The sequence below is a fragment of the Delphinapterus leucas genome, chromosome 5 (genome assembly GCF_059928025.1).
Source record: "Delphinapterus leucas isolate spDelLeu-1000000601 "Yukka" chromosome 5, BTC_Dleu_Yukka2, whole genome shotgun sequence".
NCBI classification, from domain to species: Eukaryota; Metazoa; Chordata; class Mammalia; order Artiodactyla; family Monodontidae; genus Delphinapterus; species Delphinapterus leucas.
In genome coordinates, this window is record NC_143133.1 from 97,313,528 (window position 1) to 97,337,300 (window position 23,773).

The 23,773-nt window shown below is 40.3% G+C and overlaps 1 protein-coding gene across 1 annotated transcript in view; it reads left to right on the forward strand.

Annotated features, from left to right (window-relative positions):
* The window catches only part of GPAT3 (glycerol-3-phosphate acyltransferase 3), a 100,131-nt gene extending 77,979 nt beyond the window's left edge, over positions 1-22,152 (forward strand). Inside the window, exon 12 of the mRNA XM_089912189.1 lies at positions 21,974-22,152. Coding sequence (XP_089768315.1) covers position 21,974 — 1 coding nt within the window. The 3' untranslated portion in view covers positions 21,975-22,152. The remainder of the gene's footprint in view (positions 1-21,973) is intronic.
* The last annotated feature ends 1,621 nt before the right edge of the window (positions 22,153-23,773 follow it).

A 23,773-nucleotide genomic window follows, 5' to 3' on the forward strand; every position in this document is an offset into this window, starting at 1 on the left:
CAAAAGCCCCATTAGTCATCAGCCTTCTGGAATTGAAGAAGGGGAGTGGAGAAAGGGGAGAAAAGCCCTGAAATGGGAAAATGGTTTGGAAATAATACTTTATTAACAATAAAAATGCTACCTTATTTTCCTATGCATGTAAACACATTTGCATATGTTCTCTTAATTGATCCATGTGAATTAGGCTGTTACAGATGAAAGAGACGCAGATTTCTAGATTGAAGCTCTTTCTACTACTATTTTGATCAAGAAGACAGCGCCTAGAGGTGTGTGTGTGTGTGTGTGTGTGTGTGTGTGTGCACGCGTGCATGTGTTGCTGGGAGAGAAGGGAGATCTTCCTAGAGGGAAATGTCAGTTAAAACAGCATAGTCACTCAACAAAGGCATGATGAATGAAGGAATAGAGGGATTTGGGTTGGACTCTGGAACTGTTCTGTGAACCTGCCATTGTTTATCAAGATATAAATCGTGTCCTGATAAATAATTGCACCTGCTTTATAGTAACTCTCTGTATTTAGGAAATTGACTCAAATTTGTGACACTCTCATTTGTTTACTCATTCAATAAATATTTACTGAATGCCAGTCATTGGTATTGGTGCTAAGTACATAGTGGTACAGAATAGATACAGTTCCTCCCTCATGGAGATAGTAACTGTAGAGAGAGGGAGAATAATATTAAGCAGATCATTAAATAGGGATGTATAATTATAAACTGTCACAAGTGCTAAAAAGGAAAATTACAGATTGTGGTCAGGATATAACATGTGATGGTGTTTTACTATCAAAGGAGAGGTAATGGAGAAGGACTTTTCCCGGTAAAGAGTGTTCAAACGTTCATTCTGGTGGTAGGAACTCTGCATTTTATCCAAGAGGCTTTGTCCTTTATTTTCATAAACTCACATTAAAATATAATTCAGTGATACACTCTGTAAGATGTAGTATATTTTTGTGTTGACCTTATGTGTAGTAGGTTGTAACTGAAACCTGAAGGCAAGCTTTAAGAAGACTTCTTGGGCCAATTGGTGGACATTAAATCTGGTTTAGAGATAGGGATATAAACTTGTGACTCTAAGTTGTCAACAGGGAAAATGATTTAAAAATAATATAAAGTTGTGTTTTGCCATGAAGAAAGAACAGATAATCAGGCTAATTTCATGGGTGCATAATAGGGGTTTGGAGATCTCAGCTGTCATACAACTTGTTGATATGACTAAATTTCCCAAACACATTGTAGGTTGACCTGTTATCCTGAAAGAAATGACCAAACCTCACCTTTTTACATTTGTTCAACATTTTGGTGATTTGACCATCCACTGAAGACCATTAAGTGCAAGATACTCTGTGAGGTACACTGTAACTACCAGAATGCATATGGAATCATCTAGAATGGAATGATTTTGCAGTCTAATAAAATCTATGTGGGGCATAAATAGGACCTAAGACATTGGCAATCATCCTGAGTGGCTGAGAAGTCTTTGAAAGAATGCTTTAGGTGCCATCTTGTGGTCAGTATTATGAATGTATTGAATTCAACTCATTTCAGCTTGCCAGAAAGATTGTTTTAAAAGTTTATGAGGACTTTTGGGCTGTCTGGACTTGAAAACTCTCCCCATAGAACTAGTGTCATGAAGGGAGATTACATTATCTGGCTATGGCAAAGCCCTGGTATATTAATCAGGTTTCTTTCAGTGTCAGGTGACAGATACCTATTTCACACTAGCTTAAATAAGAAAAGGTGTTATCTCACAGAACTGAGGAAGTAGCAGCCATGGCCTTGGAGGCTAGATCCAGGACCCAGTGTGACCAGGACCTGCTCCTCTGTTTCTCATTTCTGTTCGGTTTTATCCTCTCTTGCTTCAGGGAAGAGTGTTGTCAGAGGTCCAGATTTCAAATCATTTCTGCATTATGACTGAGGTACAAACTCTGGCCTGATTTGGGTCACATGCCAAGCCTTGTACCAATCATGCACAAGGCTTGGCATGTGACCCAAATGGGGCACATGCCAAGTGCCATTGGCATGGGGAATGGGCACCATGAACAGCCACCTTGAATCTGTGATCATGCCTGTGGTTGGGGGTGGAGGAGAAGGGACCTTAGCAACATGAATATGTTACCGTAGTGACAGAATATGTGGGAATGCTTGCTGGGCAAATGAGCAAACTAAAGGAGCAACCCAACCCACTACATTCCACTACTTGGACACCAGCACACATCCATACCCTTTCCCTGTGCACACAACTCTGAAAGGGCCAAAACACTTTAACTTTCCTGAGTACAATGCGACAGCACAAACTTACCCCCTCTTCAAGATGAGGCAACTCAAAGATGCATTGAGTTGATGAATTCAACACCAAGCTTAGGATTTCTAGACAGTGTGCATTCCTCTTAGGTCCAGATAGAGTGGCTACTCCTGGTCCAACAATCTATTTCTATTAAGGAGAAAAAAAAAAACTTGACCACAAAGTCAGTTCACTTGAATTGATCTATTTTGGGTTCACTTAACATATCTTTGAAAATTTTCAAAAGAAAAGAATCCTCTGAGAAACTTATTTTAGTAAGTCAAACACTTCAGAGACATTCAATCATTTATTCAAATAAGCAGTTATTTGAACCCCTAATATTTGTCAGATATCATTTTAGGTCCTAGGAATATGTCCCTGACTTCTCTGAACTTAAAGACATGAAAAATAATTACAATACTACGTAGTAAGGGGCTGTAATTGCAGTATGAATTGCATATATGTTCAACTTGTAGCATTTTTAGAATTCTGTACATTTCACAAGTGATGCTTATGTAAAATTAAAAACCACTGAAATAAGAGAATCTCATTTGTACAGAGAATAGGGGTAAATATTGATAGAACCTCAAAGAGTTAGTGATATTACTGGGATGAATTTCAGAGTGAAAGATACTTGGCAATGGTTTGTCTAAAAAGATGGAAGCATTTTCTTCCTCTTTCTAGTTTTTCTAGTCTTTTGTTCCAAGCAGAGTTTGGTTTGTTCACTTGAGGGCTAATTAATCATCAAACAATATTGGAATCAATTTACATTATTCATTAGTCAGTTTCAGAGCTCATTGTCCTGTTGGCATTTCTAATTTAAAGCAAATTGAATGATTTATTTTAAGACCCTACATTTAGCTTAATGATTAGAGGAGAAGAATAGGGTAGCGCATGGGTTTTGGCACTATACTGACCAAGGTTTGAATCCTGGCTCCACTCTTATTAATTGTCTGACTTTCAGCACATTTTCTAACCAAAGTCTCAGTCTTCTGATCTGAGTAGTGGGAGTAATACCAGTACTCACCTCATAAGGTTATTGTGAGGGTTCAATAAATGTGTAGTGGTATCAGCACCTAGTTAGGGTACAAAAAAAATCAGAAAACAAAAATCAATTTTTAAAACAAAACTCAGAAAAAAGCAAATCTTTTCTTAAGTACCTTTTATAGGCAGGCACTACATGGCTGAAATCCATTTATTAATGTCTTAGAGACCATTGATTTAATGATCATTGTCTATTCATATAATCAATTACTCTGTTCTTAATTGGGGGCCAGTATCACTTGGAAAGGGTATTGGGAGTGTGGAAATTATAAGGCTTTGTTTTTACTTATTATACTGAGTGGTGTTGTGGAGGAATCATGGGACTAGCAAAACTATGTTAAAGTGCTGTTGACAGGGACGTGGTGTCGGCTGGTGGTGTTGGGGACACTCTGGCCATTGTTGATGTTTCATCCTGTGTGAAGGGAGCTCCTCTGGTATAATAGGTTTGGCCTTTTCGGCCCCTTTGTTCCTCTCTAGATGAGGAGTCTCTTATCTGACTGCTGGATGTGGAAGGATTAACTATGACGCTACGGTCCAGACTCTCCCCTTTTCTCTTGGGAGTGAGCCTGTCTGCAGGAAGCTTGCATTCTACTCTGATCCTCCTTCCCATAAATATATCAGGGACAGGCCCTGTCTCTGTGAGGCTTGTCCCTTTCCAGTGGTGCTTGTGACTCAGAAGTAGTTTAACTCTTAGGTTCAGTATAATGGAATCCCCTTACCTAAAGAGATGAGCCACATCCTCCAGTTTTAACAACGTGATATCCAGTCCCTTATTTGCCTTATTCTTTGATCTTTCTTATTTTTTTTAATTTGTTTTTTGTCTGCGTTGGGTCTTTGTTGCTGCGCGTGGACTTCCCCTAGTTGCCACGAGCAGGGGCTACTCTCCCATGTGGTGTGCGGGCTTCTCATTGCGGTGGCTTCTCTTGTTGTGGAGTACCGGCCCTAGAGCATGCGGGCTTCAGTATTTGCAGCACGTGGGCTCACTATTTGTGGCGCACAGACTTAGTTGCTCTGCGGCATGTGGGATCTTCCCGGTCCAGGGATCGAACCCATGTCCTCTGTATTGGCAGGCGGATTCTTAACCACTGCGCCACCAGGGAAGTCCCTGATCTTTTTTCTTAATCGTCTAACATCATTTGTGGAAAAGATGGATGTTATTTGTAGAGCCTATTGAAATCCCAACAGTTCTATCAACATAATAATTGCATAGGTTCCACTGGGGACCTCTTAAGAGCCTGAGTGGAATACACTTCAGGATTATCTATTGAGGGGCAAGGAAGCTGGCATATTTATCCACCAACTCCCATCCCTCACAGATTGAGGGTTGCTTTGGGGGTGTTAATTCCCTGACACTTTTAGCTGGTCCATTTTGTACATAACAGAAGTCCTCAGTTAGGGAGATGCAAGTACTTGGTGTAGAAAAACATCAGTGTGGCTAAAACTATCTATTGAGGCTACAGTGACTTTCAGTGTGGGTTGAGGGGTTATGGGTGGGGTACAAGCAGTGCCTGCTAGAAAGTTGTCCTTGAATCCCCCTTCTATTCTTTCTCCTAGGCTATAATCTCTGTGTGGCAGGGATAAGACCCAGGTTGTTCACTGTGGTGTCAGTAAATATTTGTTGACTGAATGTTCTGATCAGGAATAAAGAAATGTTCACAGCAAAAAAACTAACTGTATGAATATTATTAAAGCTAGTTTTGGTACTTTGTATTTACTACACATGGGATAGTACTGCTGAACTCATTTAACGCAAAGACATGAATGCTTGGTTTGAACCCATCTGATGCTGGTGTCAGACTTGAAGGAAACTTTTATCTTTTATAATTTTATGGTCAATGAAAAGAGGTAGAGATCAGATATTTTTCTCTTTTTTAACAAATATTGTAAGCAGGGAGTACTTTCCATGAAGGTAAGATACAGTAAAAATTTTATTAAGTTTTAAGTCTTTCTAATCGGTTCTGTTTGTGAAGTTACTTGTCAAAATTTCCCAAAGGGAGAGAGTTCAGCAATTTTGGACGGATTTCAGGGCTGAGAATATGATGGCGCAATGTGACACTTCTGCCAGTAGGTGGTGCTGTTTCACGAAGCAATTGACGCTTTTTGGGTTTGGACTGTATTGAGTTCACAGCATTAATCTCAAAATGAATTAGACTAGTTTCTGAAGGATTGATAGGATTTTAGCATCAGACAAGCAATAAGGCGAGAAAAGCCAGCCACCCCCCTCCATAAGCAAAAAATTCAGAGGGAGATAAAATCTTTGCAATTCATACAACTGCAGCCAATAGTATGGGGAAGAAAAAATACACAAAAATGATGACTAATTCTAAGTCTATTGTATGCTCTGGTGTGGCCTGGATAATTCCAGTTTTGAAAGACTATTTTGGACAGGCACATATGCCAGGAAAGATTCGGATATAATGGATAGCTGTTGCTGTAGGGTCAAGAGTTGCTTAAATATACAGCTTTAAGATGAACTGTGAAGTGCTGGACTTAGCTTTGCGAACTACCTCATATGAAATACATTCATGCTTGAAAATTATTACATTTAAAAACACCTCATAAAGTAATTTTTAATATTCTGATATTGTATAACTTGACAAACTGCTGAGCTATCTTAATATTTCAATTGAATTTAATAAACACTTATTGGGGGTCTACTATGTACCAGGCAGTCGGCCAAGCGCTGGGAATCCACAAATTAGTGAAACAGAGCCCTTCCTTCCATGTTAGCCTTTAGATCAGCTGTTTTCAGGCCTTATGGAGACTCTGCTTCTCCTCCATCACAGCTAAAGGTCTCAGTCCAAGGGCTGTGGTGCAAGGAGAGGAGGTCAATACTCCCTAAATCCGTTGTCCTTTCTGTAGCAAGGTCCCTGCTTCTCTCATACAGAAACATTCTCTAGTCGGAGGCTACAGAAGAGTGAGAATTGCTCACCCTCTGATTGTGTCCCTTGTACTACCACCCTTCAAACAGGGAAGAACTACGGTCATTTTAGATGTTTATTAAAATCTAGTGATAGATTTAAAAAATTATCACTCATCATACCTGAATTTTATAATCATATCCTTTTCCAGGATGCCTGTAGAAGGTTCAAAGACACAGCGAAATGGTCAAAGTCATATTCTAGGAGAAGGCTTGAAAATGACATCTCTTGTGCTAAGACACTAACAAGATTGCCCCCAGGTTTATCCTCTCCTCATCATCCAGAAAGATTCAAGATGGTAAAAGTTGTCCCATGCAGCAGCAGAAAGATACCTAATTACTTTTTACAAGAGTCAAAGCTTTTAGAAGAAATGAGCAGCAATTATACTGAAATGGGTCATAGAACAAGATATCTTTGAAAACACACAGTCCTGGTTCGGATCCCAGCTTAACCACTTATCAGCTCTGTTATTTGGGGCAATTTAGTTAACTGCTGTAAGCCTTGGTTTTCTCACTTAAAAACAGGAATTATAATTAGGATTATTAGGAGCCTACTGAAATCCCAACAGTTCTATCAACATAATAATTGCATAGGTTCCACTGGGGACCTCTTAAGAGCCTGAGTGTTAGGATTGTCTTTTCCCTCTTTGGAAGGGGGTATAGGTAGTTAGTCACATGGTCATCAAACAATGTATAAGGATGCTTGGTATCAAAATTGTGTCGTCACCATTGACACCTCGGTTCCTCTTGGTTCACTAGTAATCAATGCTCCTCATTTTGATGGCAATGTCAATAGACAATTTCATGGTAAAGCCAATGAGCAGGTGATCTCAAGGGCTAATTCTGAAAGCATTCATATGCAAATCCAGAGTGGAGTGAGGCCATTTATATTTCTCACATGTGTTCTTGTAACTAATAAACCGGAAAGCTGGCATTCTAAAAGAAACTGATGAGATGACAGATCATGTTGGGGCATCCCAGAGCCTTCTCCTTTGCTGCTCAGCCTGCTGGCTTAAGTGAGGAACAGTTTCTCTTCACATGCCATGGACAATATGGGAGCCCGACTGCTTCTGTTGCTGATGAAAATATTATGGCCTCGATTCTCTGTAATCAATTTACTGCTTTATGGACCCAAAGTCCTCCAGAGAATTTAATAAATTCACATAATGTTTCTAAGTGCTGCATTGTGCATTTGGAGCACTGACTTAGCTGACAAATATGAAAAATTCGTGTAGCTAGACAAATCCCTTGTGATTAGACATGTGTAGAAGCTAAAGAGAGCACGTTGCTCCTGAGAAGGTCAGCATTAACATATGGCAGAGACCCTTCTCTCTGATCTGCTTTGTGTCCATCCAGCTCTGACAGGTAATACTGTCTGAACAAATATTTCGGGGTGTTTCCTACTTCCAGTGTGGCTGCACTTTTGGTTCTCTAACAACCTGCAGCTTCTTATCTGGGCAGAGCAAAAAACAACAAAAATAAAGGTGATGGTGGAGCGTGTGACAAGGATGGCACACACTGGATTTATTTTTATTTATTTAATTTTTATTTTTATGGAGTATAATTGCTTTACAATGTTGTGTTAGTTTCTGTGGTACAATGAAGTGAGTCAGCTATATGTATACATATATCCTCTCCCTCTTGGACCTCCCTGCACCTCCATCCCACCCCTCTAGGTCATCACAGAGCACTGAGCTGAGCTGCCTGTGCTATCCAGCAGGTTCCCACTAGCTATCTATTTTACACATGGTAGTGTATTTATGTCAAACCTAATCTCCCAATTCATCCCACCCTCCCCTTCCCTGCCCCGTGTCCACATGTCCATTCTCTACGTCTGCGTTTCTATTCCTGCCCTGCAAATAGGTTCATCTGTATCATTTTTCTAGATTCCACATATATGCATTAATATATGATACTTGTTTTTCTCTGACTTACTTCACTCTGTATGACAGACTCTAGGTCCACCAACATCTCTACAAATGACCCAATTTCATTTATTTTTATGGCTGAGTAATATTCCATTATATATATGTACCACATCTTCTTTATCCATTCATCCATCAATGGACATTTAGACCCACTGGATTTAGATAATGAAATGGCCACTGGATTATGGACATTTGATCCTAAAGATGTCAGAGGTTTCTAAGGGAGCTTTTTATGAGTTAGTATCACAGGTTCCTTGTTTAAAACTGGTTCCACTTAAGTTGTATTGAATCTTTCTGCACATCTCTGTCTTCCATTCTAACTTCCTTCCAAACTTAAATTTACCAAAAAATAATAAATAGTAAACCATTTTTATTGTTCAAAATAATCTCTTTATTAATGTACATATAAACATTCTGCCTAGTTATAATCAATCAATTGCTTTGTCTTAAAAATACCATTTCATATTCCATTTTTCCTCCTTAATGTTATTTCGTACAAGCAATAATGTTATTTTATATCCATCTAGATGGGTCACAGAGCTGTGGTTTCGGATAGGTTTTTAGTATTGAATTTCTGAAACTTATCTTTAAAGTGGACAAAAGCTGTGTTTTTTCAAAGACCACAGTTGTTCAGAATTACTGCAGATTTTATTGTTGATTTTTAACTTGAATTTTGATTTTCAGCTTGAGCTAAGATTTAGGATTTGGCTTCAATTCTCAAACTAGGGGAAATAAGCAATAGGTATAGAGAGTGGAGGTTTTGTAATAGTTGGTGGGGAAACAAGCCAACACCTGCCCCATCTCCCCAACCAGCTTCACGTGGCTCAGCTTTTCCCTCTACTCTGGCAGCCTGTGAGGACTGAGTGACTGTTGACTATCTCCTGATGGACCATAAGGTTCAGGACTGCTTCTGTGGCTCTGGATCTGGGTGGGACAGACACCCAGATGGTTCACTGATGAAAAGGGAATATCGCTTCAGGTATTGGGATGCTGAAGCAATGTCATATGACAGGTAAACTTTCCACTACTCACAAAGCAGTTGAAGAGTTAGGGAACCACAGTATGGTCAGGTATTGACAACCAGTGATAGGACTGGAATGAATACCACTAATTAGTGAATTTGGGGTCATAAATATGTTTCCAGGTGGATTTGGTATTTACTCGAGAAATGAATGTTGCTGATTCAATACCTGGAGTACTGGTTACTAGCAATAGGGCAGGAGGCTGGATAAGTTATAGCTATCTTCTTTGAAGGGTTTACACTGCTCAGCAAGTTTCCTTCACCTGCTTTCATTTATCCGATGTAAAGACTGTGGCATAGAGATGACAGATGACTTGCTTAGGTTCCAAAACCTAGTTAGTGCCTGAGAGATGGTAAAACTCAGCTTCTATGTTTCCCACCCATACTTTTCCCACCAAACTGGTGGTTCTGACCTTTTTCTGTATGAGGACTCTGCTGTGTTAAAAAGTTTAAGCTCTGTGCTTTGTGACCACCTGGAGGGGTGGGATAGGGAAGGTGGGAGGGAGGGAGACACAAGAGGGAAGAGATATGGGAACATATGTATATGTATAACTGATTCACTTTGTTATAAAGCAGAAACTAACACACCATTGTAAAGCAATTATACTCCAATAAAGATGTTAAAAAAAAAGTTTAAGAACACTTATATGCGACTTCCCTGGTGGTCCACTGGTTAAGACTACATGCTTTCACTTCAGGGGGCATGGGTTTGATCCCTGGTCCGGTAACTAAGATCCTGCATCCCACATGCCACATGGTGCAGCCAAAACGAACAAACAAAACCAAAAAAACCCTCAAACAACAACAACAACAAAAACCTTATATGATGGTAGCTATATACATACATTTTTCCAATTTTTAAACTGTGCTAAAATACACATAACATAAAATTTAGCATCTTAACCTTTTTAAAGTGTACAGCTCCATGGTATTAAATACATTCATAATATTGTGCAGCCATCACCGCCATCCATCTCCAGAACTTATTTTTGTCTTGTAAAACTGAAATTCTGTACCCATTAAGCAATACTCCTTATTCCTCCATCCCCTCAGCCCCTTGTAATCACCATTCTACTTTTTGTCTCTATGAATATGACTATTCTAAGTACCTTGTATAAGTGGAATCTTATGATATTTGTCTTTGAGACTGGTTTATTTCACTTAGCATAATGTCTTCAAGTTTCATCCATGTTGCAGCATTTGTCATAATTTTCTTCCTTTTTAGGACTGCATAATATTCCACTGTATGTATTTACGATATTTTGCTTATTCATTCATGTGACGTTGGACACTTGGGTTGCTTCCAGTAGCTATATTTTTAGTATCTATTAATTGGGAAAATCCAAAATAGAGTAATAGAACTTTATAGCGACACTGTAGCCTCTTGGGGTGCACAGGATGGGAAATCATTGCATGAGATATTTTAATTTTTTTTTTTTTTTGTGTGTGTGTGTGTGGTACGCGGGCCTCTCACTGCCGCGGCCCCTCCCGTTGCAGAGCACAGGCTCCGGATGCGCAGGCCCAGCGGCCACGGCTCACGGGCCCAGCCGCTCCGCGGCATGTGGGATCTTCCCGGACTGGGGCCAAACCCCTGTCCCCTGCATTGGCAGGCGGACTCTCAACCACTGCGCCACCAGGGAAGCCCAAGAGATTTTAATTTTAAAATACTTTTTAGTGAACTCTGGCCTGGATGGCAGCATGATGCAATGATCTTATAAACAAGATGTTTGATTGGGAAGCTCCCTATCACACAGGAATTAGCCATAGATGGTGAGAAATGGAAAGGTTGGGGGTTTAGTGAAGGTCCCTTTCAAGAGGAGATGACTTGCTAATGAACATTTTTTCTAGAGGTTCAACTTTTTATGAAGAATGGCACCACATGCCAAATCTAACTGTAATATATCCCATCACCCATCCTGAAATGGTAGAACTGAAATGCTTATACCAGGCAGACAAGATTCTACATTATTACTCAAATGATAAACGCTTGTGACATTGTGATTTTATTTTTGCCACTATTCTATTGCTGTCATTCCTGATAAGTATGTCTCTATACTTGTCAGGTTGAATTTGCTGTCAGTTGTAATACATAAAATGCATACCTGCGTATGTACACATTTTTTTTCATTTTCTAAAACGAACATCATAAAAAAGACAGAAATGTGACCTCAAAAGGCAGGACACAGACTCAAAATATTGTACAGCAGCTTCATCTTTTTATTAGATTTTCTGTGTTTTCTCCCCACTAGTTGCTGGATAAAATCCATACAAATGAAATACTGGCTCACTCAGTAAATAATGAAAAGGTAAATTCATTTTACAGAGAAGCCAGTACATGTAAGACATCATCTTGAATGACTGTGATTTTCTTGAACTGATCACCAGGCTATTATAGTCTCTCAAAAATAATATCTGGCTTTTAGTCTCTCCAATTGTGCCTGCGACCTCTCCTTAACCCTTTGGCTCTTAAGAAAAATTGATTCTTAAGAAAAATTGATTTTTTTTAACCATGTGCAGAGTATGCTGCTAAAATTACACAGGTGCCATTTAGTTCACATCACGCTGGTGTTCAAAGAGATGACAGTATACATTGAGCGTCTTCTTTCTGCCATCATTTTTCCCTCAACTACACCCTCAATATTTCATCCTCAATTAAAATACCCAACTATTGTATCTTCAATAGTTATAATACATATAATTATTTCTTTAAAAGAAGTAGAAAAATAAGTAACTTTAGGGCTAAAATCATGTTTTCTTTTAAAGTTTATCTTGTAGCTAATTATGGGTCTACACCTATGTTACGTTCCATTTTATGTTTTTTGGAAAAGCCCAGATGTGTTTGTATGATAATTTTGTTCTTTCCTTGGAGTGTTCCCTCAGACTGGTGGGAGGAATGACATTTAAATAGATGTACATATGTCAGAGAGGATGATAGGGTGACCAGCCATCCCAGTTTGCCTAAAACCGAGGGAGTTCCTAGGACATACAACCTTCAATGCCAAACCCAGGAAAGTCTTGCAAACCTGGATGAGTTGGTGAAGCTAGAGAACGGGTTTTCTCTGGACTTTGTTTCATGGATGAGAGAAAGGTAAAATTCAACTCAACATCAATTTTTGAGCAATCCCTATGTAAAGGGCTTCTAAGGACAGGTGATTAGCAAAACAAATCTGCTCTCAATGAGCTTTCTACCTGGAGGAGCTGGGAGTCATGTGTCCAGATAGCGGCAGTCACGCCTGTGCAAACCAAGTGCCGAAGGAGCACATACACAGGCTGCGAGCGTCCAAGGAGGGAATGGTCTCCTCAGGATGGAGGTGGTCTGTGCTCAGATAGTCCTCTTCTAATTAGAAATAAAATACTTACAGCTCAGAAATGCCATGCAAAACCTCAGTGTTTACTGAGAAGATAAAAATGGGCCAGTAAAGTCCTTGAGTAAGAAAGAGTTTGTCCTTAATTCAAGATGAGACTTAGGCATTCTTAAAAGCTTTATTGGGCTTTATTGAAAACTTTGAAGGTGGAAATAAGTTGGGAACTTCTATGTATTTGTCTCTAATATCAGGTGAGTAGTAGCCTGAGGAAACACACCTGTAACCTCTGAGAAGTGTGTCCAAATTGAAGTGGTCTTGAATTTGAGGGAAGGGCACTGTGAGCTTGGTCGGATAGGCATCCTACCTGCAGAGAAGCCAGGTTGGTGGGGTGAGGGTCTTCAGACAGGAGGCCTCGGGAATTCAGCCAAGTAGTGTGTGGGTGGATTCTGAGGATGGGCAGGCCCTGGCACAGATTATAGTTACTATTAGAAGGAGGAGAAAGCACGGCTGAGTGCAGGATGTCTATCCTGGTTTTTGAAGGTGTGAAAAATGGCCTATGGCCGATGAGGAGAGCCTAAGGGCAGAGTCAGACAGTCCTTTATTGGAAGCCCTTTCCCCACGGTTTTCTAGTTGTGTAACCTGGGGCAATCAACTCAATCCCTGCAAACCTCCATCTTATTTGTGAACAGGGGCACAATTCCTTCAAGATAGTTTAGTCATTACGATTAAATAAGGTAATGTAAGAAATTTAGCTCAATTCCTGGTACATAGTTCCCAGTAAATAGTAGCTATGAACATTGTCGTTATTAATAGTAGGGCAGCCATCTCATTCACTTGCCATGAGGAAATAACACTTGGTACTTCTTTCTCTTATCATTGTATACAATCATTCAATCATTTTTTCTTCCTGAACTAAAATCATCCTTTTATTGATATGTACTGTAATTCTGAGAACTCTTTTCTAGCTGATACACAGATTGAAAGCATAAAGTATCCATTGGATAAATTCCTTAGGATTAAAGTTTGACTTGTGTGACAAACCAGCTGATCCAGGATTTCATCAGAACTAATAAGTTTCTTCCTGGGACTCCTCTGAGATATAGTTTATTCTCTCCTCCAATGGCTGTCTGCTCTCCTCGGCTGACCACCGGGATGGGAAGTAGAAGGCAGACCCTGTGGATAACTGTCAGCACAGGACGTACATGTGACCGCCAGTGGAAGCAGCCTCACCTGCACAAACCCACACCACCCAGTGTGCTCTGCTCTGCCCTTAGTGCAGCAGTTCACTGACTTTCTGTGCCAGGGAAAGTCATCTTGGGGTCAAAGGTTAATCCTCCTCAAGTGTCTAGCAGATATGAGAGCAGGAAGCAGATACAATGAAGGCCAGGTTTGTGCTCCAGGAGAAGAGAGACACTTTGAAGTACCTACCTTGGCCAGCAGAGCAAATTTATGTCATATCCTCCTTATTGGGAAACTGGAAACTGTACACAGGTCAGATAGTAAATGTGCTGAATTCACCCTCACATGGTTGAATTCTGCCACTAAGATGATTTATTTGGTTTTAAAGGGAACTAGGAATTCAGTCTTTTTAAAATTACAGCTACAGGGACTTCCCTGGTGGTCCAGCGGTAAAGAATCCGCCTTCCAATGCAGGGCACGCGGGTTTGATCCCTGGTTGGGGAACTAAGATCCCACATGCTGCGGGGCAACTAAGCCTGTGCACCACAACTACTGAGCTTGCGTGCTTCAATGAGAGAGCCCGCGCACTACAACTAGAGAGGAGCCTGTACACCGCAACAAAGACCCAGCGCGGCCAAAAAAAAATTACAGCTACAGACTGGGTTGAATGAGACTATTCTCTGCTTAGAAGGTGAATATTTATGCTCACCTCCTACCAGTAAACAACATTAAGCAGTTGATGGTGAAGCCCATGGACTGGGCAAGCGACATTAGCATCAGCTGTGTCGGTAGCTGGGTTTCAGTGGGGCTGATAGAAGTCAATGTGTATAAAGTGCTGGAGAGCCACGTGGGAGAGGACTCACCCCTAGGAGAGGTAGGAACCAGGCTTCATGAGCCCAGTCCCTCACCGAGCCCAGAGTAAGGTTTTGGGAGGAATACTATTTGACCATATTCTACCTCATGGAAGAGTAATGAAAAAAAAAAGCTATAAGACAGAAGCTGATAGAGTCATGATGCTAAAATTCTTACACTAGGTTTGTAAGCAGACTGGAAGTGCTTCAACGATAGAGCATACATAAGAGGGACAGAACTCCTGGGATATAAGGCCATGCTGCTGATGGGGAAGTACAGAAGCTGGGGGGTGCCCACTGTGTTGAGTTGAGATGGGTGTCTGTGAAGACAACAGTTTTGACATGCAGCAAATGTGGAAATTAAATCTACAGAATGGACGTTGCAAGTTGGATTCCTGAAAGCTGACTTTAAATCAGAGGTTAGCATGCAAAGAGTTTATTAGGGCATGCTCTTGTGATCCACACCTGCTGGGGAGGGATCAGGCAGAAGGAGGATTTGGGTGGCGATGTTGCCGACCCCATGGCGAGTTCCACGTCTGCAATAGACCTTTGGAGTTACATCCAGTTGGGGCTTGGAGGCTGGGTTTTCATGTCCCTGCATCAACCTGTCACCGAATGCAGGTTGACCCTGGGAAGAGGGTAAGACTTTGGCTAAGGTGGTTGCATTCTGCCAGCTTGAGGGCAATTCCCAAGGGCTGAGAGCTGAGGGCTTTGGAGGGCAGCATGCCCAGGAGTTGGGGGGAAAATTCCTTCAGTCCTGCAGTTGAGATTTAGGTAATATAACAGAGTCTATTTCAAAAGGACTTAATTTTTCAGGGGCCAATGGAATGTACTTCTGGTTTGGGGAGATAGAAGTCAGTGTGGACTATCAAAGCAAACTGTGGTAACCCTCAGATCTGGGAATCAGGGGCCGACTGTGTCTTCAAACTAAGCTTTAAAGCAACTCAGATCGAAATGAATGAGCTCTGATCTGCTCCTGTGGCCTTCTCATTCTGAGAAGAGCATACCCTAAGATTTTCTCATACTCTAGTCAATAGTAAGTACTCCGTGTACTTCTAATGTTGCGTGGTGCTACAGAAATAAGAGCAGCAATGATACCAACAACCACAGCTAACACAAACTGAGTGTTACTATGTGCCAGCACTCTTCTAAGTGCACTATTTACAATCTTCTATTTAATCCTTATGATAACCCCATAAGGTAGGCAGTTTTATTATGCTCACTTGAAGGATGAAGAAATCGAGGCTCAGAGAGTTTAAATAGCTTGCCCAAGGTTACGTAGCTGATAAGTAGCAGTGCTGGGTTGCAAACTCAGGCAGGAAGAGCAACACTGAAAAGGTCAGAACCAAAGCAAGGTGATCTTCAAAAGAGATGGTCCCTGATGCTTTGAGAGCTGGTCACACGCAGTTTCTTGAGCAATGGCAGTGGCACGACTGGCCACTTCTGTTTCAAGAAGTGAGTGTGCTGTGTCTGACCTGTTCACAGCTGCATCTCCCATGTTAGCACATGAAGGGTATGGACCCCTGGGAAGCATGGCCAATTTGAGGCGTTCAAAAGAGATTTATTCAGTTATGGATGGAATGAATGTACTGGAAGGATTACTGTTTTTAGAGTTAAACAGAGTTAAAACCCTGGACAATTTCCTTACTCTCTCTGTGCCTCAGTTTTTCATCAATAGAAAGGAAATGATGTCTCGGGGTGATATGAGGTTTGGAAGTAATCACTGATCTAGCATAGAGTCTTGCACAGCATACACACTCACCAGTTGGGAACAATTATTATTATTATTATTATTAATGATTTTGCTCCACATGATGGAAGGTGTTCTTTGATTTAAAAACTATGAAGAAGAACTAAATGCCTCTCTTTTTCAGCTTTGGAAGGCTTGACTACATTATCTTTAGTGTTCTGTTTTAAAACGAAGTATGGAATCCTAGATTTTCATGTTTCTCGGGTGCAAAGTTTTTAAGCAAATAATTCTTACTGAAGTAAAAATGAAGTTTCTCCGTTCCATCCGGCCCCACCCAGCCCCTTTCCGACGTTTTCAAGGCACGTCTTGGTTTTATTACCCTTGCATTAACAGATCTACTTCAAGGAGCTTACCATGACCCAGGAAATGGAGGCTGACTAAAAATGGAGGAGGAGAGAGGGCAAGGAGACATAAAAGGGATTTTATGTTCTTTTTTAGGAGTCATTAAAGTAGTATAAAAGAAAAAATCCTTAAAATGCCACACAAAGTAGGGTTTAGATAAGACTCAGAGAACGTTTTCTATAGACAGGTGGAAAAAGCAAGGCTTGTGCTTTTGGCTGAGTTAATTCCTGGGTGGAGTTATGGTAAGGGGCTCTATCAGTCAGGGCTTGGTTGGATGTCAGAGAAACCTCTTCAGCTATTTTAAGCAGAAGGAAATTTCACACAGGGAGTAAGTGTGCTTACAAAATCATGGGAAGTATTGGAGGAGCAAGCACCAGCTGGTCCTCCAGGAGCTGCTATCAAAAGAACAACGCACACGGGCACGGCAAAGGAACAAAGACTTCAGCACAATCGGGAAGTTGGTCCACTGTTGGCTCTGGGGTCATGTTACCTTAGCTGTGAGTCTGGGGTCAGGGTGCCACCACCTTGACTGTCAGTTCAGAAACACATCACCTGGGCCAAAATCTAGGGGTCAGGAAGCTGGCTCCATCATTGTTGGCTCTGGAGCCCTGATCTTCTGATAAATCTGAACCAGCAAAATGAGTATCTCCCTCCCTACTTGACTCAGGTTGGAATCCAATTCTTGCCCAAATTCATCTTCAAATGAGTCAGGGAAATGGAGTTTTTGTCTTTTCAGCTTTGGCAGTGCAGGAAGGCATGGTAGACACAGGTTAGGATAAATGTTGAGCAAATCCGTCCACAGTGGTTTACACGGTGGAAAATTGGGAAGGCTTCAGTTTTCTCTTCTCCGTTAAGCTTGTTTTTGCGTGTGCATGCAAAGAATGGCACGTGAGCCTTTGGAAGCTTAGAACACACACTGTTATCTTGATCCCATAACTGATTTCAGTGAACTCTAACACAAACCTGAATTATTTGGAGTTTGGCACTTTGCTAACACCAAATAGGTTTAGAGAGAAAAGACAATTTAAATATCATTGGAAAAAGCAGTCCCTGTCCTTTAAATCTATTTAAAAAAACCCATACCCATTAAAATCTCATTAAGAAATAATTAACAACTCCAATTCTCACTCACAGACAAGCATATTTAATAATGATGAATTTCATGGAGCTGTTTATTTTGTAATACACTTGGAAAACCATCGCTTCTCCAGTGGTTGTGACCAAATAAGTGCCCAAATAGTTCTTCTCCAGACCCTTTGGCCATGCCTAGATGCTTGGATCATAATCAAGTCTCTTTTTAACGAGAGCACCATAGAGCAGTAGTGCTTGGAGCCTAATTGATGAACACAATGGCTTGTAATCTCTATTTTGTTTTATTTATTTATTTATTTATTTACTTATTTATGGCTTGTAACCTCTATGAGGTCGGGAACCACATCTTTCAACCCCCTCACCATATGCCTCCCACCTCTGTTGATGCTATTTCCCAGGACCATGGACATAGCAAGTGTGCAAGTATTTGTTGACCAGCTCTTAACTGAAGGGTGGAAAGCAGGAACGAATAATTGCTAAAGAGATCACATCTTGGTTTCAAACAGTGGTGAACATTGGGAAACATAATAGAGATTTTCTGATTTGGCAAAGTATTTTTGATTTCACAGTTCAATTGTTCAGCCTTTCTTTTCTTTTTTTTTTTTTTAACAAGAATGCTTATGAAAACAGTACATATATATCACAGACAATTTTTTTCTCCCTCTGACTTTTATTCCGGAATAGACACAATGATAAATGAAATTCACATGGTGATTATGCTTTGAGCTTTTCATTCCCTGGAAGATATAGCTGTGGACACAAGAGAAGGAACAAGTTCTCCCAGTAGCATCCTTACTCTAGCCTTCTTTTCAGTACTTTACATGCTTCTCATGCTTTCCTAGATTTCATAATTCACCCCAGAATGACTATGTCCTCAGCATTTTTCCCCACTCTGTACCCTAATCAATGCTGTCCAATTTGACCTTTGCAAAGAGCAGTGGGCAAAGCAAAATTTTCCTCTGTAGATAAATTGCAAATTATTTTCCCCAGAGAGACTGCAATGAATGACTCAGAATAGTGTTCCACAATAGACATTTTCAAGCTGCATTATCATTATAAAGTCAAATACTTTTCTTTTGTATGAAATTTCTGATAGGAGGAAAGACATGAGTTCTTAGCAATATGCTCTCATCATGGTGTTTAATTTGTGTGTCTGAAGGAATGTGATAAATTACCAGGTAAAAAGGTCAGAAATTATTTCATCATTAACCATCCCCAAATTATTTTTGAGTACTTGCTCTATGGATGCCAGGTACTGTTTTCGTTGCTAGAAATACAGCAAAGAACAAAATGAACAAAATTCCTGCCTAAACAAAACTTACATTCTAGTAAGGTGACATGTTAAACACATGTACGCACGTATAATAAATATGATGTCAGGTAGTGGTCATTGGAATGAAGAAAAATAAAGCAGGTCAAGATGAATGTAATAAGGGCTATTGTTTAACCAGATAATGATGTGAAGGGAAAGAGTGTTCCAGGCAGGGGACAGTAAGTGCTAAGGCCCTGCTACCAAAATGAGCAGGAAGGAGGGTGGTTAGGGGTTAGATGATGCAAGGCTTTCTAGGCCATGATGAAGAGTTTGGATTTTATTTTGGGTGTGAAGGGATGCCGATGGAAAACTAAGAGCAGAGGATCAATCAACATGATGGATTTATATTTTAAAAGATGCCTCTGCTACTGTATGGAGAATAGACCATAGGTGGGATAAGGATGGCAGCAGGCCAGTAATCAGGGGCCATTGCAGTTATCTGGGTGGTGTGAACTAATGCATTGGCAGTGTGAGTGTTGAGAAGTGGTCACAGAACATTAATAAATAGAATTTGGGATTATATTGTTACCGAATTTGTCGAATGGAACCCCCCATTTGGGCCCTAGCCTGGCCCAAGCTGCCTGCCTTGGTGGGGAAGGTTGTTTTTCGTTTGGATTCACACAGCCAATAGCAAAACCAATGCTGAACAGCCCAACTTTTATTCAATGGCCAGAGAACAGAGAAGCAAGAACGTAGTTTGCAAATCAACTTCTCAACGCTACTCGGGCTGAGACACCATATATAATACATAGAAGGGTCGAGATAAAAGGGAGGGAATTGAGTAAAGAGAGGGAGGAATATTCATATCTTATCTGAAACAGCGGTATAGTTTGCTCAGAACTGAGGCAAACACTCCGTTTCAGTCCTTGTATTGACTCTTCTGGTTATTGTCATGGTAATTGTCAGCAGTCATGGCGCTGGTGGGTGTGTCACTTAGCATGCTAATGTATTACAAAGAGCGTATAATGAGGCTCAGGGTCTCCTGAAGGTCTGGTTGTCCGCCATCTTGGATTTGTCCGGTTCTAACCAGTTCTGGTGGACTCTTGTTTTTTTCTTCTGGTGGTTTCCTGTAGGACAAGGATAAGACTTCTCAGCAGCTTACATTCCCTCAAGGAAGGAGGAGGTTGGAGCTCGAGGCTAACAGCCATGGTAACAATATTAAGAAGAGTAACAATGTAGTTTTCATTCCTACTGTGCTGTGGACATTATTGGAGGAAATGTGCTCAGATGGCAAGTAAAGAAATTCAGTTTAAGAGCAGAAAAAAAGAGTGTCAAGGACAAATTTTGGATCGGGTAAATGGAGCTATGTGGAGTATCTTTCTTGGAGATGTTTTAGAAAAGTGAACTACTGAGTATTTAAAGGAAGAAAATATTTAAAATAAAGTGACCATGTCTTTTTCAGTGGTGAAAAAAATCCCGCAACAACATGTTTTCTTAAGAAACTTACTGCTCACTTGGGCTCCTTCCTTTCATCTCTTTTTCAACTAATTACTTTAAACATGAGATTAGATTTCGTAAAATACGTCGTCAGAACTTTGTCAAGGGAGAGAGGGAGAGCAGGTTTACATACATGTCTAAAAGAGTTGGGAAGATTAAAAAAAATCTAATTGATTTATTAAAGAATTACAGAAGCTTCCGAAATAGGAAAAAAAATTAGAGAAAGCTGAACCTTCAAGGACAAATACCTGTAGAGAGGTTCGTAGAAGTAAGGTCAGAATTACGAAAGCCGGAAATGAAATGCAGATTCCAAATTGAACTAGAACTTTTTTTTTTAAACTCTATCAGGAGCAAAAGACTAAAGCTGAGGGTTGTTCTTTAATTAGATAGGACAGCAAGTGACTCAATGATGACATCAAAGGGCCACGGGGCATTCAATGTCTTTTTAAAAGACCTTTCTGCATGATCAAGTGAATGGGGCTCTGGAAATAGGTAATGCATACTTTAGGAGAATGAAAAGTGAAAAAGAAGACTTGGAGGAAGATCATTTAAATAAGTGAGATCTGTATCTAAATGTGCAGATCCTGGTGATTTGCATTTGCATTGCAAGGATACTAAAAGAATTGGCTGAAGTATTGTGTACCATAAATTGAATATGAGTCAGCAATTTGTAATGCTATTATTTAAAAAAGGGAACACGATTGAGAGATGTATTAGCAGGAGTATGACATGAAAAGGGCAAGGATACACTTGGCATTGATCAACCATTATTTAGAATATAATTACCAATCTTGGTCACTGTATATTAAAAGATGAAAAGATTCAAGGAAAGAAGTACAAAATGATGAACGGAATAAGAAATAAGTGAGAAAAACTAACAGTGGGGGTAAATGGTTAAATTCTCCACTCTGACGTCATTTTGGTTAAGAATACCAACTTCCAGGTCACACTGACTTGGAACACCCAGCCTTTGCATCTTAAGTGATTGATATCTCAGTAGCCATATCTCAGGTTAAAGGACGTGGGTTGTTTTGTTTAGAAAAGAGACAGCTAATGTATAAGAAGGATTATCGTGAAAACCATTCTGGCTAATTTTTCTTATTTTCCAAAGGAGAGTGTGAGAGAGTTGGGATATACTGGTATTACGAGAGCCAGACCAAAAAAACCCCTAAACTAACAATATTATGTACCAGAATGGAGGGCTCGTTTTTCCCACAAATCCTTAGCATAATAATCCATGGTCCTTAAGCATATGCAGTGGTCCCTGGGTAACTGAGGGGGATTTGTTCCAGGACCCCCCGCCTTAGATACCAAAATCTGTGGATGCTCAAGTCCCTTGTATGAAATGGTGTATTTGCATATAACCTGTGTACATCCTTCCGTATACTTTGTCATCTCTAGATTACTTGTAATACTAGTACAATGTAAATGCCATTTAAATAGTTGCCAATGTACGGCATATTCAAGTTTCGTGTTTTGGAACTTTCTGGATTTTTTTTTGTTTTTTTTCAGAATATTTTTGGATCCACGGTTGGCTGAATCTGTGAATGTGGAACTTGTGGATACAGAGGGCTGACCGTACTGCTTTCTCGTGTCGTCATAGCACCCTCTGTTCCTTGATTCAGTGGAAGAGCAGTGATTTGACAAGAGTCATTGATAAACAGGCACCTATTTCAATGGGAATTCTGGTGTGATGCTGAAATTGCTAAACTGGTAAGATTTGCTTCTTATTTCTCCCAATTACTCATTAATTGCCCCCTTTTTCCATGTACACATCCTAGAACATCTCTTTCCCAGATGCCCAGGACTTTTAAATTGCCCCTCTCTGCCAGTTCAGCACCCTCCTCCTCACTCACGTCAATATTTTCCCTTGGACTGGTGTCTCTGTGATGGCCCTTCATGTCTTGGGCTTCTTCTTCCCCACATACTTGTCAAAACTTCCCTCTCCTTTGTTCTGTTATCTAGAAACCTCTACTTGGCTTTCCAAATTGACAGTTTATTAACACTGATAACTCTTTCTAGAGGGGTTAATGGCGGTTCCTCAGTGTCCTTTAACGAGTGGCGTGTAGGACTAATGGTACAAGGGAGAACATTTTAAGTGGCATATGAATGTGGCACTATATAACATTGAATCGCATAGAGTGAAAATTATTCCCTTTTTAATTTCTTCTCAAATCTTTCTAATTAAGGCAAGGGGAAAATTTCATTTTGGTGGTTTTAACAAAGTTTTATCTTTTAACAATTGCTAATCTCCCCTTTTGACAAAGCAACTATGGTCTTCAGGCTAAAAGCCTTGGGAGGTAAATTATTTCTTAGACTTTTTTTTTTGTATTGAGAGCGCTGAATCCTAACCACTAGACCACCAGGGAGCGTCTTTTTTGTGTGTGTATTGAGTATAATATATACACTAGAAAGGAGAGTAAGTAAAAACTGTACACCTTGATTAATTATATTACCTCCAATTTAAAATTATTTTTAAAATTATCATTGTATTCGTCTACACGTTTCCATTTTATTTATGTTAGTGCTACTGGTTTTCTAAGGCCGTGAAAACAAAGTTTTTTTTTTTTTAAGGCAATTTACTAAGTAAAAATTGATTTAGGGAAAAAAATCACGTTATTTCATAGATTCTAAAGATTCAAATTTCCCCCCAATTTTTTAACCTCTCTGAAATCATGATACAGTACACAATTGGTGTCATCTTATGATGCCTGTGGACTAGGTCAGGCAGTGCACTCAGAGTGGTGTAAACCTTCTGGTGACACCTATGGTCGAATCAAGAAAGATCAACATCAGAGCATTTTAGATTCAATGAAATATGGTAAATAAATATGATTTGGAAAGAAAGGAGATTTGGTGAAAAAGTACCAGAAATATAGGAAACAGTAGCTTAGTGACCTACTCTTTCCATCTGGTGCCTTTATATATATATATCTATATATCTATATATATATATATTTTTTTTTGCGGTACGTGGGCCTCTCACTCTTGTGGCCTCTCCCGTCGCGGAGCACAGGCTCCGGACATGCAGGCTCAGCGGCCACGGCTCACGGGCCTAGCTGCTCCGTGGCACGTGGGATCTTCCCGGACCGGGGCACGAACCCGTGTCCCCTGCATCAGCAGGCGGACTCTCATCCACTGTGCCACCAGGGAAGCCCTGGTGCCTTTGTATTTTAATAGGATCTCTCTAAGGTGCAAAGCGTTAGCCCTAAGAGTGATAACAGTGGTAGAAATGTCAGCCCTGTGGCTGGGTTGTGGTGGGTGTCAAGGAAATCCTGGGGAGCAAGGTAGCCTTCTTTTACATCCCTTCAG